The following is a 19,644-nucleotide window of genomic DNA, read 5'->3' on the forward strand; positions in this document are numbered from 1 at the left end:
ATTAGAAGCTGTAGTAAGTTTTTCTTAAGAGTATAATCAAGCTCTTATATAATAGGTCAATTGAAAAGTTCGTAAGTTAACGAAGAATATTTTTCAAATTTTATTTTATTATTTAATAGAGTTATCTTTAAGAGCTATACTTTATAACGGTCAAAAAATTTTCAATGCCATATATTTGTTTTAAGTCTCAAAATAATCCACAAGTGCGATTAGCTCTTCACTGTTGCGAAATTTCTTGTCAGCGAGGCGGAAAAAGAAAGTTGCGCGGTGACTTTAGGTGTTTAACTCTAAAAATATGTAGTTGCTAATGAGCGGAGTAATGATATTCAAACGAAAATTTTTAGCTTCAAAAGCTCAAAAGAATGCTTTTACAAGGTATCGCTAGGTATATATCTACGTCTATGCCTATGCTATGTCAGTCAACACCAATGTTATGCCGTCAGTATTTTACGAATTGCACTTATCCTTACTGTTTACAAGTTTGTATCAATATTTGTGGCGAACGGTTTATTGGAAATAAATTTGCGCGTCAACTTACCGCTGCGACGATTGTTAGATAATAACGTTGCACCTTCTCGTAATCCAGCGTTTTGGCGACAGTCACCTGCGAATATAAATATGTAGATGTGTATTTGTTATTTTTTCATTAAAAGCGCATTATTTGGTTTAGATAATTTTTTTTTTGATATGTATATTAAAGGCTGACGAATGAAAAATTCAATCTTTGCATTGGTGTATAACACATATTTACTCTACCTGTAACAAATATTTGTTTTATATACATATCTCTATGTGCTTTTGGTATGCAATTTGATTGATTGCTTCGATTACTAACAATGAATGACAGTGGAAGGCCAACATATTATACATAAACATATGTATGTGAGTGCACATTTGCGCAGGCAACTATGGAATATGCAGCAGCTTAAGCAACAACAACATGCGCACATTGTCTATCTGAGTTGTAGATAAATTTGCCAATGATTGAGACCACCAATGCAACACGATTTTGAAAAGGTATGTACTATACATACATATGTATGTATGTATACAATTATTTGTATAGTTATATTTACGATATATATAAACGTGTTGTTACATATTGTTATTTGTTGGTGTGTGCTTTTGCTTTTTATTCAAGAATTCATCGATACAAATGTGCCAAGATTTATTGCCTGCATTTACATAGCATTACCCTCCACAGTGCCGCATTTAGAGCTTATCTCAGATGGGTTTGGTTTTTAGTTGGAAATAATTTGTTGTTAATATGCTTTTATTGATCGCAAATATTCGAAATATTTTTATTTGCTTTATATTTTATTACCAGTGTATTCTTGTGATTTGATTTTGAAGTGTCAATTTTGATTCCAAGACAATATCTATTAATATGGAATTGATTGCGTTCAAAATTGATTTATTGTATGTGGAATAAATAAATGAAATTATATATAGCTAAGTTGTGAGCGAGTGCAGTTAATTCGGATTGAATTTTCTATTTTCTTATAAAACATTTTTTTCCGCGAGTTTTAATTGAATAATTTTAAAATTAAGCTAAAAAGTGTGCCTTGCAGAAATATTTTTTACTCTATGCAGGTTAATTTTAATCCAATCATTCTTGATGATTGTTTTATGTTCGTTTCTTTTGCAATCATTTTGAATCAAATAAAGCGAATTTTGTTGTTTTAAATTTGGTAGATTAATATCTCTTTCTCTGTGACGAGTAGCTTGGCCGAAAAGTGGTATTTCTATATCAAAATTTGTATCATGCATGAAAACTAGCTAACCGCCATTTTTTATTTATTATACATTATTCACAATTTTGGTAACTTGCATCAGTATTATAAAGTATACTTTGAGCAATAGCCAGACGCAATATGAAATTTTGTTATTAGGAGACATGGCTGGTAGCTCAAGTATATAAAGTAGTTGCCTTTCAATTTGGGGATAAAATTTTGTATTATTTTTTGTTCTTATTCTTCATTATTTTTTGTTTTTTCTTAAATCAGAAAATACTCTAAATTAAATTTGCTTTTAACAAAGAACTATTTTTGATTCTTTTTTGCCAATGAGGGAAATAAGTAGTTCATGAATATTTGGAATTTAGAGGGAATACTTTCTATCTTCTGCTACATTCTGTCTTCTTAACTACTATATTTTTTGAGTCTGGTCGAAGTGACATTTTTGTTAGTTCTAAATCTAGAAGGAGTGATCTCTGAACATATAAATTAAGCGAAAGGAAAAGTAGCTTTGAAACCGAATCCTATTTGAATCAAAGAAAAAGTATAACAAAATAGTACTGAAAAGTTGGAAGATCGCAATAATCGGTGTACCATCCTCAGATAAAAAATTTTCATAAAATAGTTTTCCTTTAAAACGATAGAAACTTATCAGGCTGCTTGTAAGAGTAGCATAACCTTACACTTGCCAATAATGGCAGTGTCTGCTTCTAATTTTTCTTCAAAAACTATAATATTTCTTTATAAACTTATCATAATTAGTTATGAATTTCTTGATAATTTGAAATTAAATTTAATGCTGTTTGAAAGTCCTGTAATCAAATTGAAAGATGACTTTTGTCCATTTCATATTCTTCAAAGTAATAACCTTTCACTGCAATACACTTATGCCAACGAATTTTTCAGTCATCATAGCACTTGGAAAAATCCTCCGTCGTGATGGCCATCAGAGCCTTCTTCGATTCAGCTTTTATATCCTCAATTGAGTCAAAACGATGTCCTCGGAGTGGTCATGTGAATTTGCTGAAAAGCCAGCAGTTACACGAAGGTAAAACAGGCGTATGCGGTGATTGCGGCACGATATTAGTTGAAAATGTGGCGAAATGATCACGAATAACCAATGCAGTATGAGATGGTGCATTATCGCACTTCTTTGTTCAATAAACTCAGACATTAAAAATCGAAGAATTCACTTTTAGAGCCTCACAAAACGATGCGTATCTCAAATGCTAATGAATATTTTATCTTGAAATTTGGCATAGACATCACTAACAGTACTACCAACAGAAAAAAATTCACTGATTCGAAAAACACGCGAAGTATAAATTAAAATTCACCTTTCAATTTGACCACAGATAGCGGAAACAGATGCTCACTTTGAATTAAAGGCAAATCGTGCTACAAAACCGGTAACTAAAACTTCAAAGATGGCAATTTGGAATCAATGTACCACCCTCGGTTAAGTTGGATAAGAAAATTTGTCAAAAAAATGTTTTTTCTTTGAAACGATAAACATTTTTCAGGCTGCTTGCTGAATAGTACATTATAAAGGCATTTTAATATTCAAAAAGCACTTCTTAAGGTATCATAACCAAAGCTATGGCAATAATGTCAGAATTTGCCGCAAATATTTCTTAAGAAGATCTCTAGAATTCAAAAAGGAATCTGCAATGCATTATTGGATATGTTTTGCAATATAAATAAAACTTGTAGGTAATCACTTATAAATTCAGGGCATTTCTACAGCAAATACATACATAGCAAATGAATGCTTGCTTACTTAAAAAGCAACTAGAAAAGCATATTTGCACATCCGACTTGTATAATTTCCTAACACTCACCTGCCCTTGATGGGGAAAGGAAATTGCAAATGTACCATAACCATCGGCAATTGTCATTGTCTCATCTTCCGTTGTGTTTGTGTTGCCCTCAACAATAAAATACTCGACGAGTCCATTAACACCAGCATCCTTGTCCAGCGCTTGAATGTGGCGGAAGATCGTCGTGCCAACCGGAGTGCTCTGCAAAGAAACAACAACAATAATAACAAAGTTAATGAAAGGAATTCAACAAACGTATTTAGACGGAGTAAACGTAAGAAATATTAGAAATAATGCCATAAAAACAAATCTGTATATGTATGTGTTTTTGTTGGTGTGTGATTGCAAGAGAAAAATGCTGCACAAATAAAAACGATTTCACTTAAGAAAATCGCAGTGAATGCAATAAACGAGATGCTGACAGGAAAATGTCTAAAAATGGTAAAGTGACTGTTGTACATATGCACCAGCGGCACCATAGCAACATTCACCAAGAACAATTACAACAATAGCAACATTGAGGCATTGTAGCTGAAGGCTTATGGCGCAGTGGCGCGCAAGCTTAAGACATTACTATGCATTGCAGGTGGAGCAGTTGTAGGAAAATTACATGTTGCCATTGCAGCAATTAACATAAATTAACTCGGCTTGAATGGCAAGTGAAATGTGCGTGGCTGGCCATATTTGTAAACGAGAGCAGTGCAGCAAAGTGTCGGACATATGCGATTGGAAGTTGAGAAAAACTCACTTGAGGAGTGTGGCGAGAAAGGCCGTAAGTACCTGAGTAGGGAGTATAAATACTAAGCTTTTGCAGTGAGAAGTGCCAAAGTGCTGGCACATGGTTGGACTTTAGAACTTTAAGCGCTTCAGTTATGCTAAAGTTATTGCGACGCAGTTTTTGAGATGCTGGCAATGGAGTCAGCGAATGTTAGGTGCTTACGGAAGCTGGACGCTTATGTACATACATACTTACACACTTAAAGCCATTGTAACTGGTGTAGATATATTTTATGGTAAGTACAGGGATAGTCTGAAGATTCAGGGTATTTTTTGATATTTTAGTGGACTATTTTATTAGGATATTTTAAAGGGTTAATCTGTATGTCATAAAATCGTTTTATGAATACGTCGCATGTATATATTTGTATGTCTTTATAACTTAGTGTAATCGGCTCGTAAAACTTTAAATGCAATTATCTCGAAGCGCTGTTTTCAGTTTCGGTGAGCAAAATAACGCCGAAATAAAATTATAATATATAAAGCTTTGTCGAAAAATCTTCCGGATTTTTATGGAATGTTAACGCATATAATAATTTAGCTCTCATATTGATTAATTCAAGTCTTGGTTGTCATCTTTGAAAAATGTTTGGGTATGTGTCAATTCAGCGAAAAATAAAAACGAAATATTTACGGAGCGTGGCGTTTGGCACCTCTACACCAGAACGAAAACGTTGAAAATGTTGGAAATGGAAAAGGTCCATAATCAGAAATATTTTTGAGATATTTTGAACTTTATTTGTTGTAAAAAGCAATAATGCTTAAATTTTGTCTACTCTGTCATAACTCAAACGACAAGAAACGACAATCAATCAATTATTGTATAAAATAATTTTTCGATGTGACGAAAATAGAAAAAAAAACATTTCGCCAACTAGCGAAAATAGCAAATGTTGCAGTAATATATCTCCAGTGTTATTAATAATAATTTATATTTGTCATGTTATATAGTTGTTTGAAAGGAATTAAAATTTTAAGTATATTTCTTTATATTAAACTAAAAAATCAGTTCTAAAAAATTCCTGAAAGATATGCAATAAATCATATAAAATGTGAACGAAGAAAATTTACAGCTGTCTGATGTTATCAAAAAGAACAATCACGGGTGAAACATAATGTAATGAAAAATTCGCTAATTTTGATATTTTGTATAAAAAAGAAGATAGCCATGCAAGCTACCAATGAAATTTGTAAAGTTTATGGATCCAAATATGTTGCTGGCAAGTTCGTGCAATCAAGCACAAAAAGGTGATCTACTCAGCCTTAGAGAGCAACGTTCTACCAAAAAGTTTCGACATTTCGATTTACACTGATGCAATAATGTCTCTAGAGAATAAAAAAAATGTTACCAATTGGTACATACTGGTTTATGTATCATATTGATTAGGTTAAAATCTTTGAAAGATTTTAGGTAACTTGTAATCAGAAATACGAATGTTTTGAACATTTATTGAAGAGCAATACTGCAATATTTGCTATTTTATGTAAAATTGTGTGACACTTAAAACTGAACATTGCATTTAATAAGGCAGTATGAAAACTTTGAAAATGAGACAATTCGAAAAACAAACTCTTTATGGATGACTTATCACACCACCCTCGTATTTCGCTACACAGATCATTGTTGATGGAGCCATTTCCGAAGTACATATTCTCTACCTTTCTTCACTGCTCTCTTTGGTGTTGGACCACAACACTCGACGCACAAAAAACAGCAAATCAAGTCAAAGCCATAAAGTCGCTTGGAAGAATGCCGACAAATGTCTATACGCGCAGCAAATGTGCCAAAGGCAAGCTGAATGGAAGACGACTGCAGTAAGCTTTATTTGGCTGCGCGATTTTAGTTGGAAGACTACTTAGCTACTAAGACCACAACGCTTCGAGTATAGAAAAAAAGTTAAAGCGTAAGGAAAGACTTCTATCTTTACTATTCCTTCTAACTAAGCTGACCAACTTAAGCGCTTGAGAAGGGCTAACTACTAACAATTTCTATGATGCTTCGCAGGCTTCTAGGAATATTTGTATATGCAATAATGTCAAGTGTATGAGCATACGTATATATGTATGTATGTATATATAGTATACAGATAGAGAAAGAAAATACAAACACACACACAAAACCATGACCACATAAACTGCCTACTTTAACCCATTTCTGGTTGCCGCAGACGATAAAAATAAAGCAACTAAATATTAGCAAAAAAATGAAAATAAAATCAATGCGCTGCAAACAGCAACGCCAACACAGGCAAACAAGTCGCTTCTGGTATTAGCAGCGACAGGATTTAAATTGGCAACAAATCGTGGCACAATTTCCAGGAACACCGATACCTAAAGCCACACAGAAATACTGGAAAAAAGCAACGAACTTTCAAAAAAAGAAAATAATACAATTAACTTTGCCTCAGGGGATATTTGGCAGCTATTACTTGCCCAACTAAGAGACATACGCGCATGCGCATTGACTTGAGCCTGCATCCGCTTTGCCCTGCCAGCAACTTTGTCGCTCAACTTTGATTTGCTGTTTTTGTCACTGTGCCACTTTGTTATTGTTGCTGTGTGTTGACAATGTGCGTGTTGTTATGGCGTTGTTGCTGTTTTCGTCTCCGCCGTCGCCTTGGTGGCGCGACACAAAAACATGGTTAGTGGTAGCAAGAATGTCGGCAATAACAACGCCTATTACAACAACAACATTGGTGGTAATAATCTGTATCATCAGTGACAACAACAGCGTTAGTGGCAACTGTAACGTCAGTAGCAACAACAACAACGCGGCCGCATTTGGTGCGTCTTGTTTATTTATGTATTTATTAATTGGAATCTTGTGGCGCAGCATACTCGTACAAACACATCTACCGCCGCATATACATACTTATATGTGTTTGTCTACAAATATTTGATTTTTTTTTTTTTGATGTGTGCTCCCATTTTTGGTTGTTCGCTCTTTGAATGTGTGTATATGTGCCTGTGCATGTGTGCGTGCGGTGATTTAGTTTCTTTTCCGCTGCGGTTATTAGTGTCTTATTTAACACACAATTAACCTAACGAGTTTGCTTTGATTCAATAGTGTTAGCATTCTTCGCTATCACTTGGCCGAAACGTTATCTTTTGCTATGTTTCAAGACTTATCAGTGGGTTGTTAGAACCACTTCCTTGCCTTAAATAGGTACATTACTCGATTAGTGCCTGTTATTTAGCAGTTTTTGTGAAATGTTACAAAGTGGCAAGAAAAAGTGATAAATTTGTTATGAGAAGTAAACTAATTAGGAGAAGATGCGCCACGCTCCGGAAGGCCTGTCGTCGAAAATTGCGATAAAATCGCTGAATTGGTCGAAAGAGACCGGCATAGTAGCAGCCGTAGCATCGGTCAAGAGCTGGGCATGAGTTTTCAAAAATTCATTTCAATTTCAATAAAAAAAAAATTCAATAAAAATACCGCAAGACTTTTTTGACAACCCATTATCAAGGAGGGGGACAACCCATATTAAGGGGGTATTCTCATGTAATCACTCCGAAAAATCGATTTTTTTTTATATTTTGACAGTAAAACCTAGTGAAAAATTTGTACCGAAATTCATAGTATTTGATAAGTTACAGCTCATAGTCGCCGACGTGTCGTAAGCGACTGTCTACCAGGCGCCATGACAAGTCTGCAGCTGCTACGTTTCTAAACGCATTTTTCTCGAATCATCATTTTCTGATACTGTCATGGTCCTAAAAAAAAAGTATTCAACCGATTGCTTTAAAATTTACATATGTTCTTCTACTCATTTATAGTTATCGTTCTTAACAGAATTGTTTATTTTCGAAAATATTTTCATTTTTTTTTAAACGATTTTTAACGAAAAAAAACAAGATTTTCGAGACTTTTTTTGAAGTTCGACATTTTTTTTAATATGAAATTGATTATATTTGGTAGGGACGATAGCCGCAGAACTACTGAATAATAATCCATCAGATTTTTTTATTTCAGACAACATGAACAGCCGCTATCACCATGACCAGTGAACTACTTTTTTTTTGTTGGGGAGTACTTTGATTAAAAAAATATATATATTAAAAATTTAAAAATCGAAAAAAATTTTTTTTTTTTACATTTCAAAATACAAATAAAAATATATTAAAAAATTAAAATGATTGAATTTTGTTGTCGCATAAAAAAATTTTTCCTAAAAAGTGGTAAAATGTATATCACATCGAAGGAATGGCCAAGCGAAGACATTGATCTCCAATCACCAGTGCTGCGATGTCATTTAAAAAAAAATAAATTGGTTGAAGCTTCTGGAATTTTTTCCAGTCAAAATACTTGTATTGTAAATGGATAAAAATATCTAAGAACGAGATTGTATAAAATGTTGTATTTATCACCAAATTTCGTATGCGGAATCGTTGCGAATGTTGGCAAAGGCTTACGGTGATTCAGTTTTATTAAACACTCACACCTATAGTGGTACAAAGCCTTCAAAGACGATCGAGAGTTGAAGACATGCCTCGTTCTGGACGGCTTTCGACCTCTTCAACTGATGAAAATATTTAAAAAGTGGATATGGTGCTTGAAAATCGTTAGGCAAGTGTGTGAAAGACATCTCTCGCGAGTGCATTTGAATGATCTTGGTGGATATTTTGGATATAAAACGCGTTCTTTATCGACTCATCGCGATAAAGTTGATTTTTTTTTCAAAAGGAGTGCGATTGTGAACAAATTTAAAGCAAGAAACGAAAAGAATACCATTGACAACCCACTGTGTTCACCAGATTTGGCTCCGTGTGATTTTTTCTTGTTCCCAAAACTGGAATTGTCGCTCTGTGGAACCCGTCTTAAGTCTATCGAAGAGATAAAACAAAATTCGTTGAAGGAGCTTAAGCCACCCCAAAAAGTGCTTTTGGAAATTGTTTCGAGAACTGGACTGAACTCGTTAGATTACGTTCAAGGCGATAAAATAAATATTGATGAATTACTAAATATTTTGTGTTTTATTTACAATTACCTGATACTTTTTCATCACAATGTAAGTGCTTAAAATGATACTAACTGTATTTATTTGGCTGCTTGCATTCCGTATTCTTAAGTGCCCACTAATTTGCATTTTGTTTGAAGTGTTATGTGTGGAATGCCACACTTCGCGCATGACTGCACGTGCTGCCACAAAGTTGTTATGATAATAAAGGCAGCAACGTATAAAATATAAATGCAGATATTTCTCATATTTATGTAAATTCACATAAAATATTTACGGAAATCAATGCCTTTTTGTAAGCAAGTTTGGCGCATAAGTCTTTTGTGCATGCAGCTTGAGCCATTGTGTTGCATGCAATGCAAATGTAGATAGATTTATATATGTACATGTTATGTTTGTTTCTAAATAACATATCTCCAATTCGCGCATAAATCATATACCTATACAAACCAGTTGACAAGTGTTAAATATTAACAAAAAATAAAAGAAAAATGGCATTTGGTAACTACTATACATATATATGCACACACTTATATACAAAAAAGTTATACAAATTTGAAAATTTATATGCTAAATAACCTGAATTTCTACTGAAATTGCATACTGAATAGTTTTTGGCTTTTTTGGTATAATCAGCGGCAACGCCAATCTTTCTTAATAGTTCTTGCCACCGTATCGCTTACAAAATATTTGCCTTCAATTATGATTTATTCGAAAATACACGCTTAAACATCAGCGTAAAAATACTATGGTAAAAACTAAAATTAATGAAAAAAATTGAAAAAATATTAAAAAAAAAAACTAAAATGAAAATGCGTTTTAGGACCCACAGTGCAAAGTGCTTGCTTCAACATACATTTGTAGTTGCTGTATGCAGTTTTTTGTATTTTAAGTAACAGTTACAAGTTATGACGTTTTTTCAAGGAAAATGTTTACCTGTGAAGGAAAAATATAAGTATGCCACAATGCCAAACAGCAAATTCTCAGCTGCATAGCAGGTTGTAAACTACAATATGAATTGTAAATAAATTGCAAATAAAAAAATTTACAGAAAAAAAATTTTGAGTATTTATTAAAAACTAAAATATGTGAAACTCACACGCATGCAACGGCAAGCCTCCATAGTTGCTGCTGCTGAAAGCAAATTCTCTCAAAAAATCATGAAAATGTTAATCAATAGTTATTATTTAGACATATTGATATCTCTGTGCTACAGCGTGCAAGTGTGTAGAGCAGTGAGGCGCGTTGCTGCCAAAAAGCCCGTATGCCACGCGTATGGCATGACCGCTTGTTGGTTTCAGACATGCTGGGCTTGTCAAATAACGCAAAAATACGGCAATTTGTCAGTTAAGCAATTTATTTGAGATGCCAAAGATTTTGCGATTTTAGTTAGAACATTTTTTTGAGTATATAATATGAGTTGGAACTCCACTAATTTGATTGAAATTGAAATTTGATTAAAATATTTTAAAATTTTCTACAAAATATTTGAAGTCAATTTTTTCATATGATTCTTCAATTAGCTTGCAAAAACTTTCAAAACACTATAGATAATAAGCAAACAAGCATCAGATAATGTACTATATAGCAATAATTGCCTTATTGTTCCAAAAATGCCTCCAGTTGCAAATAGCTGCTGAGAGTGGTTTGACTACAAAAGACTTAAGACACGAACTTCTTGCAAGTTAGCAGTTTTTTAATGGCTCACACACATTACCGCGTTCATTAAGAATTATGAGTCTGATAGACATAAAGTAATTGGTAATCGAATAGCTGCAGATGCATTAAAAAGGCAATTTCAGTTCAGATTATTTCTTATAAAGCACAAAAGCTGCCGAATTGAAGCTGAACAAAAGCACGAAAGCAAACGTTAAAAGTCTTCTCAGGTACATAAACAAGACTAGTTAGCTTTGTTTTTGTATTGAAACGAAAATGTTGTACACACTTGCGCAGTTAGTTATTTTTGGCTTGTATGGTGTTTAATTAATGCTAAGTGCCGGCACTCGGTAGTTAACAACAGCTCATAAAAGAAATTAAAATAACTACCGCTTACAAGATTGCTAATTTGTATTTTTACGTACCGCTTTGCATATAAACCAACAACAACTATACGAAGTATGAGAATTGAAACAACAACGCACAATATGGGAAACTAATATTTTTAGATACAAGCAGAGCGCGTAAACTGCAAAACCCACACGCCAATGTAATATAATTAGATGTACTAAAATGCACAGTTACTCGCCGCAAACTGAAGTCAGAGCAAAAATAATATGCTAACTAAGTAGCGTGTTTGCTGTGCTAAACGAAAGCGAACACATTTTGTGCAGTTTTTTTAACTTTTCTGTGTCCATTTCGAACCATTTATTAGAGCGTTTGGTTTAATATGTCTGCTCTGGCTGAGCTAAAGCACCCAAAACGCATAAAAAATGGAATAATATGTGAAAACCATGAACTGGGTAACTGTGTGAATTGTGTACGCTGGAAATGACTAAGCAGGCTGCAGCTCGATTTGAGGCATAAAAAGTCTGTATTATGTTTTATTACAAGAAACAAGCGAACTAAAAGTCAGTATTTCGGTACATGCATATATATACATTTGTTATAAACATATATACTGATGATGTATACAATCTCCTCATACTTAATCGACCTGCTTAGACGATTGTGTGCTGCATGACAAGCACAAATCAAAGCGAGTGCGAGTGTGGGTCATACAAAGTGTTTGAAAACATATGCAACAAGTTGTGAACTTCAATGACTTTGAAAAATAAAAAGGAAAATTCTCTAAGAGACACCGCAGCGCTTTTGAAGGTTAAAATTGAAAGTGTCTTAGGCAGCAACAATAACTTTTGAAAGAAAAAAATAAAAAATTTATTTGTTCTACGATCAGCAGGAGCTCAAGTGCATAAATAGGTATATGGATATTTTTGGTATAGTCCATACATTAGGGTGTTCTTTTTTAAATATTAATTTTTTTCAGTACCGTCTGAAAACTTTAGCCCTTAATATTAAATTAAGAACTGGACCAAGGCATGTAAAAAAAAATTTTCCATAGAAAATACGCTTCAATCGTGAGTTTTTATCTTTAAATCCCTACAGGTCAGAGGTATTTTATGGCATCGAGCACAAAAGTGCCCAGTGCAACGAAGTCGTAACTCACACCGTCGAGGTAGTGCGGCGTTCTAAGCCCGATTTTTCCAATAAATGAAATTCGCATTTTTTTGTATTTATCTCTTAATGACAAGAGCTACAGAAAAAATGTTTACGACAAACTTGTAGGAAATTTTATTTACTATAAAAAAAAAGTCCAAGGTCAAAATCGATGTCATTAATACTTCTCGAGATATTCAGCTTTTTACGTAACGCTTTATACAATTTTCATAGATAGTATGTAATAAAAAAGCTATAAAAATTCTATATTCAGCATTAATTAAAAAGCTGAATATCTTAATGTTCTTAATGTTAATATTAGGGCTAAAATTTTCAGGGAATTTTTTTTAAGGTATTTCCAAGTAAATTTCGCGACGGAATTGAAAAAAATTAATAATTAAAAAAAACACCCTACTATAAAAATAGTTTGTAAAAAAAGTCTATAAAAAAAAAAAAATTATTCGCTAGTTGGCGCTGAAAGCGCGTAGTTCTAGTTTTATCGTCGCATCGCGTCATGCTATACCATTTTGGAAAGCTCATTTCACGCGCTAACACGTGTTTGGTTGATTGTCGTTTCTTTTAAGTCGTTTGTGAGTTATAGCGTCGCAAACATGGAGCAAAATAAAGAGAAAATACGGCATATTTTACAGTACTACTACGATAAAGGCAAAAATGCATCTCCAGGCGCCAATAAAATTTGTGCAGTTTATGGACCCGATACAGTTTCCATTTCCACCGCACAACGATGATTTCAACGTTTTCGTTCTGGAATAGAGGTGGTCGAAGATGCGCCATGCTCCGGAAGGCCTGTCGTGGAAAATTGCGATAAAATCGCTGAATTGGTCGAAAGAGACCGGCATAGTAGCAGCCGTAGCATCGGTCAAGAGCTGGGCATGAGACATCAAAAATTCATTTCAATTTCAATAAAAAAAAAAAAAAATCAATAAAAATACCGCAAAACTTTTTTGACAACCCTTTACATATCTAAACAATTTGAGTTATAAGTAAACCCATAAATAAAGTTGAAATTTTTAGATTAGAAAAACAATTTGTGTTTTTTTACATAAGTTAAAATATACGTGTATAATATATAACAGCAATGCGACACCTAATATAAAAATTATATTTTCGTATTTAAAAATGCCGATCTTCAATTTTATTTATACAGTAAATTAAGCAGCATCTTAAAACATAGTATCTTAGTGAATGTTATTTTTAAAATTATTCTGTCTTGCATTTTTAATTTAGTTTTTTATACTAAATATTTATTAACTATTTGAATTTAAAATTTTTTAGTTGCCTTTACTTTTGCAATAAACTTCTGACCACAACATACAAACATATTTAAGCTATGTACATTTACAAGCCACCACATGGTTTCTATAAATACCGTTAGATATATATTAATGCCACAATCATTTACAATTCTGCCTGCGAATATTTTTGGTTTCTGGTTAAAGTGGATAGCGGTCGTAAAAACATTGCCTTTTGATTGATATGCCAAATATGAGCACGATCTGTTTACCAGTTTGTTTAATGGAGGTATTTATTAATTAAGAGGTATACCTCAATAGCGTGTTGAGAATTTTACAATGGATAAAAATATCGAACAAAGGATTTGTCTCAAATTTTGATTTTCTATCCAAATTTCGTGTGAAAAATCGTTGCGAATGTTGGAAAAGGCTTGCAGTCATACAGTTTTATCAAAAACAGAACGCTACGAGTAGTGAAAAGCCTTCAAAGACGGTCGAGAGATCGTTGAAGACATAAATCGTTCTTGACGATCTCTTCAACTGATGAAAATATTAAAAAAGTGAAGGACATGGTGCTTGAAAATCGTCCGGAAAGTGGATGAAAGTGGGCAAGAGAGCCCAACATCTCTCGCGAGTAAAATCGAATGATTTTGGTGAATATTTTAGGTATGAAACACGTTCTTGTTCGAACTTTTTTCAAAAATAGTACAATTGTGACCGAATTTAAAGCCAAAACCGCAATGAATCGATTAACCGTGTTCGTGTGATTATTTCTTGTTCCTCAAACTGAAATTGCCGCTCCGTGGAACCCATTTTAAGTCGTTCGAAGAGATAAAACAAAATTTGCCGAAGGAGCTGAAAGCCATCCTTAAAAGTGCTTATGAAGAGTGTATTAAGGACTGGAAAAATCGTTGGCATAATTGTATTACATTTGGTGGAGATTACTTTGAACTTGACAAAATAAATATTGATGAATAATTAAATATATAGTCTAGGGATATATTATAATTTCTGCGATGGAATTCATGTTTACATGTCATAGAATTGTTCTCAGTTTAAGCATATTTTATGGAATTTTTGAACCTTGTATAATTTGTGCAGATTTTTTGGAAGCTAATTTGTTACAGCGGTTATTTCTTGAAGATATTTCAATGTTTTTTAAATTGCAGGTATATTGAAAGCTTTCACATACATATCAAAGATTAAGTTTAACAAAATTAATGTTCAATTTCGTGTTTTCGTCTTTATTCAGTATGCTTCTGTGTTGACAGATTTTTGTCGATCAAAAAATCTTGAAATATTTACAAGCTTTCTGTCAACAGCTCATCGAAAGCTACATTGCAGTTCATTTTGAACCCGTACAGTATTATCTGCAACTAAAATTCTAGATTTAATTTTTTCTCATTTAACTAAAAATCGAGTATAAAATATTGTAGCACAGCACTTAAAACGGTTCTTTGCATAGTATTGTAGAATTATATTATAAAACTTAATGATGTACGTATGTATGCATATATTAAGACACGCTACGAAAATGGTCTCATCAGAATCAATTGCAGCTAATGGTAACATAAGAATTAATCTCAGCCAATTAGGCAAGCTTCTTAAAGACAAGCAATGCTGTATACTACAAAAAGCCGAATCTCTCTCTCTTCCTCGCTTGCCAAGTGAATGAAACTTGACACTAACGACTACCGTTATTATGCAAATATTTAAACTTCAAACGCCAGCCGCGCAATTTATGAATTAAAGCAATGGCACTCAGTAAATAATTCATAATGTCAGCTGGTGTCAGCGGCAACAGTGCAAAATCGCTGTGCTGTGTAGCATGGAGTTTCATGCGAGAATATGTTTGTGTGCTCTTGGCGAATAGCGGTAAATGACATTGCCGAGCTAATAACTTAATTTGATTTCTCTAATGTATTTATGAATGGCGCAATTTCCTTACAAATGACGCAATTAAGATGGTAGCGGCGAGACCAAATAACAAAAACGATGAAAGGAGAGAAACACAATGAATGCAAGCAGAGCAACAGAGATCTTTAAAGCGCCGCCCAACTTGTAATAATCAATTTCCGCATGCTCCAGAGCATACAACATATAGAGGGGGGTGCGTGGGGTCTGGCTAAGCGACCAACTCTAGTCAAAAGATGTTTAAGCTCACCGAGTGATATGTTTGCGGTCAAGTCATTCCCGTTGAACTGGATTTGTGTTGACGGCAATCGAGCAACTTAAGAACATAAAGTCGTTGTGGAGAGAGGGGAAAACGCTTAGAAAGGAGGGAAGTGGTATAAGCGCATTTGATGGACAGCTCTTTGAAATGGTGCCAACAGGTGCGGCTGCCAACAGCCGTTTGATGTATAGTAGTGCAGCGTGTTGCAAGTTTTGTGCAAAAAACGTACATACGCACTGCGAGTGAGTGTATATGTGTAAGCCAAGTATTTGTGCAAGAATGCAATGTGCATTTTTGCGCCTGTGGGAAATCAGTTTGGAGAATGTGATAAAAAATGTATTTGCTTAGACGGTGGCGATTTTTGTGCTTCGAAAATTGGCTGGCAGCAGAATAAGTATGAAGAAAAAAACAAAATTTCATCAAAAAAAAAAAAAACTATAACTAATAAAGTAAACTCAGCCACCATTAGTGGTTGTCGTTCGTGTAGACGTGCGTGTCGTGCGACATGCTTCGCCAGCAACATGTTGCGCATTGGCTTCATTAAAAGCAACATGTTTCTAAGTACTTGCGTCGACTAACCGCCGCAGCAACTACTCAAATCAACTTTAAAGTGCGCCAAATTGACAACTGTCCAAAAGCGACTGAGCGACCAAGCGACAAAGCGTCACTTAATTAACAAAAATACGCACAAAATTGAGTTGATTTTTTTCGTTTAATTTTTGCGCATGAACATGTTTTATGCCGGAGAGTGGTTTATTTTGGTTTTTTTCGCTTTTGACTGCTGTCCGTCGAGCGAACAACTTGTCTCCATAATTGATTGCTCTGGCAGCGTTGCCGGTTTTCAGTGTTTGCTTGTTTTCAACGTGATTTACTTGTTGTTTTTGGAGGCAATTGACAGTTTCTTCGGACTAAAATGTGACAAGCATCGAGCGAGCGATTGAGAAGTGGTTGACAACATTAAAGCTGCAATTGCCGCCCAAAAAACGGGAGCAGCATATACATATGTATATTTGCGTTAAAATAATGTAATGTCAGTAGATCTATATTAAATATATGTCTTTACGTATATTTGGACATGTATGTATGTATGTTTGGAATATTGTCTTTGATGATGACACCCGTTATTTGTAGTGCTATCGCAGCTTCATGGACAGTTGGCTGGATGGGTGCAAGAGTAAGTTCAAGTGTAATTTTATAGTGCTTAGAATTAACTTTATTTATTTGTTGTAAGTTAATTACTTTAATAAAGGAAATTGGTAGCATTTAGCTCTTAGTAATTCAAGGAGTAAATTCCTGAAGAGACACCAATCATACTTTTAATAGTTTATATTTCATTCTGATTCTGGTAAGAGGTCAACATAATCATTATGATCATCATTCAGTCATCACCATCTACATCACTAACATCGCCATCGTCATCGTCATCATCATTATCATTATAGTAATCATTATTATTATTATCATCATCAACATCATCATCCTCATAATCAGGATCATTATTGCGATTATCGTCTTCATCACCAGCATGCATTCATTAACATCGTGATCATTATCATCTTCATCGTTATCATCTTCATTATCACCATCATCATCATAATAATCATAGTCATTATTATTATTATCATCATTGTCATCATCACCATTATCATCACCAACATTGTCTTCACTATCACCATCGTCATCGTCATCATCATTATCATTATCGTAATCCTTATTATTATTATCATCATCAACATCATATCAACATCTTTGTCATTATCATCATCATCAGCATCAGCATCATCATAATCAGGATCATTATTCATCACCAGTATTCATTCATTAACATCGTGATCATCATCATCATCATCGTTATCATCTTCATTATCACCATCGTCATCGTCATCACAATTATCGTTATCATTATTATTATTATTAGCATCATCATTATCATCTACATCGACATCATCATTGTTATTATCATCATCATCATCGTCATTATCATCACCAACATTGTCTTCACTATCACTATCACCAACGCCATCATCATCAACAGCATCATGATCATCAACATCCTCATCGTTCTCATCATCATCGCCATCAAGTCCATAATTATCATTACTCAGCCCTTGTGGCTTATGACTCTCATTTATCGATTATGGATCTGAGTAAAGACGCCAGCTCGCCAGCTAAAGTTCTAACCTAAAGCTACAATTTCAACTTTTTCATTTAGCTTGATATGAGGAAATTATAAGATATATCTATGACACGTTTCGTCCACTACTCGCTAGGTGAAATTAAAAAATTACACCGGATCACTCCGTGCTCAAAATTATTATACTGCCACATTCCTCATTTTATGTTTACGAGCACCTACTCAGTACACCCATTAAGGGGTTTAAGAAATTTTGACATTACTTAAGATTTTTAATGCATACCATGTGAAGACTTCAACCTCATATTTACTCAAAACAAGTGAGTTAAGATTTTTTACGATAAACTCTATATTTAGGAGTTGTGTTTAATGTTAAACACCAAAAAATATTTATTAAATTAGAGTGTAGGGTAAAATGTAATTCAAAATTTTTAAGAATTAAGAAAGATTTGAATCGCCACAAAAGATTATATTGGAAGAAGTTATGAATAAGTTTCTTTAAATATAAGGTGTTGAAATAAATCGATAACTAATATTATATTAAAAAGTAATTGGAAATGGTAGTTTTATTCAAGAAATTTGTTTTGCCTCATATACAATATGTGTATATTAGAAAGGTCTCTTTCATCTAATATTTGTTCTAAGCCGTAGAAGAGCATTCAAACACAATGATGCATGCCACATGTCACTAAAATCGCAATACTTTAAATTATCTTCGATACACACGAAATAACACAACCCACATCAGCATTTTTTTGCTGCAGCGCAGTTGTTGCATTCAATTCTGTAAAGAAGTGGAAATGCAAAATAATTGCTCGAGGCAATGCACTGTTGAGATGGCCGCTTAAAAACGGCATTTAGTGGTTAGAGTAACCAGTTTATTTATGTTTTGGTATATATTTGAAAATCTAAAATTAGCAATGATTGATGATTAAAAATAATATCTAAAAATCTCTTAAAAATGTGAAAAATAAAGATTAAAATAATTTTTTTCAAAAAATTTAATATTGCATAATCAGCCAAATCTATTGACATAATGGAAAATATTATACAATGAGAGATATGTATAAGTAAATGCTTTGGCATTTTGTCATGGAAAGACTTATGCCTGAACAACGATTATCCATCTGGAGACCCTGTATTCATTATTGGATAATATTCTACCGAATAAACCATCTCCAGCACGCAGTGAAGAAAATATAGCAGCCGTAGCTGATAGTATAAACAAAGACCATGGAGAGTCCACGCCGTGCACGGCAACTCGGGCTGACGTATGGAACGATTTGGTGCTTTTCACGTCGAGACTTTAAGTTGAGAGCGTTCAAAATACAGATTGTGCAAGAACTGAAGCCGCTCTGACTTCCAAGCTACATATATCGCTTCGTTCTATGTGCTCTTGAAAAGTTACAAGAAGATCCGATGTTTTCGGGCCAAATTCTGTTCAGCAATGATGCCCATTTCTCAATCAATGGGTATGTAAACAAGCAAAATTTTCGCGTTTGAGACAAAAGCAACCTGAAGAGATTCAAAAGCTGTCATTTCATTTAGAAAAAATAACGGTTTGGAGCGCTTTGTGGGCCGGTGAAATCATCGGTCCAAATTTCTTCAAAAATAATGCCGATGAGAACGTGACGTTCAAT

At 33.8% G+C, this 19,644-nt stretch overlaps 1 protein-coding gene across 8 annotated transcripts in view; it reads right to left on the reverse strand.

Moving 5' to 3' along the window:
- LOC126751528 (cadherin-99C) overlaps positions 1 to 19,644 on the reverse strand; it is a 418,338-nt gene that overhangs the window by 31,679 nt on the left and 367,015 nt on the right. For all 8 annotated transcript variants that reach the window (XM_050461862.1, XM_050461861.1, XM_050461860.1 and 5 more), the window contains 2 exons: positions 3,578 to 3,757; positions 539 to 604 (listed from right to left, as the gene is read on the reverse strand). In XM_050461862.1, coding sequence (XP_050317819.1) covers positions 539 to 604; positions 3,578 to 3,757 — 246 coding nt within the window. The remainder of the gene's footprint in view (positions 1 to 538; positions 605 to 3,577; positions 3,758 to 19,644) is intronic.

Source organism: Bactrocera neohumeralis, chromosome 2 (genome assembly GCF_024586455.1).
Source record: "Bactrocera neohumeralis isolate Rockhampton chromosome 2, APGP_CSIRO_Bneo_wtdbg2-racon-allhic-juicebox.fasta_v2, whole genome shotgun sequence".
NCBI classification, from domain to species: Eukaryota; Metazoa; Arthropoda; class Insecta; order Diptera; family Tephritidae; genus Bactrocera; species Bactrocera neohumeralis.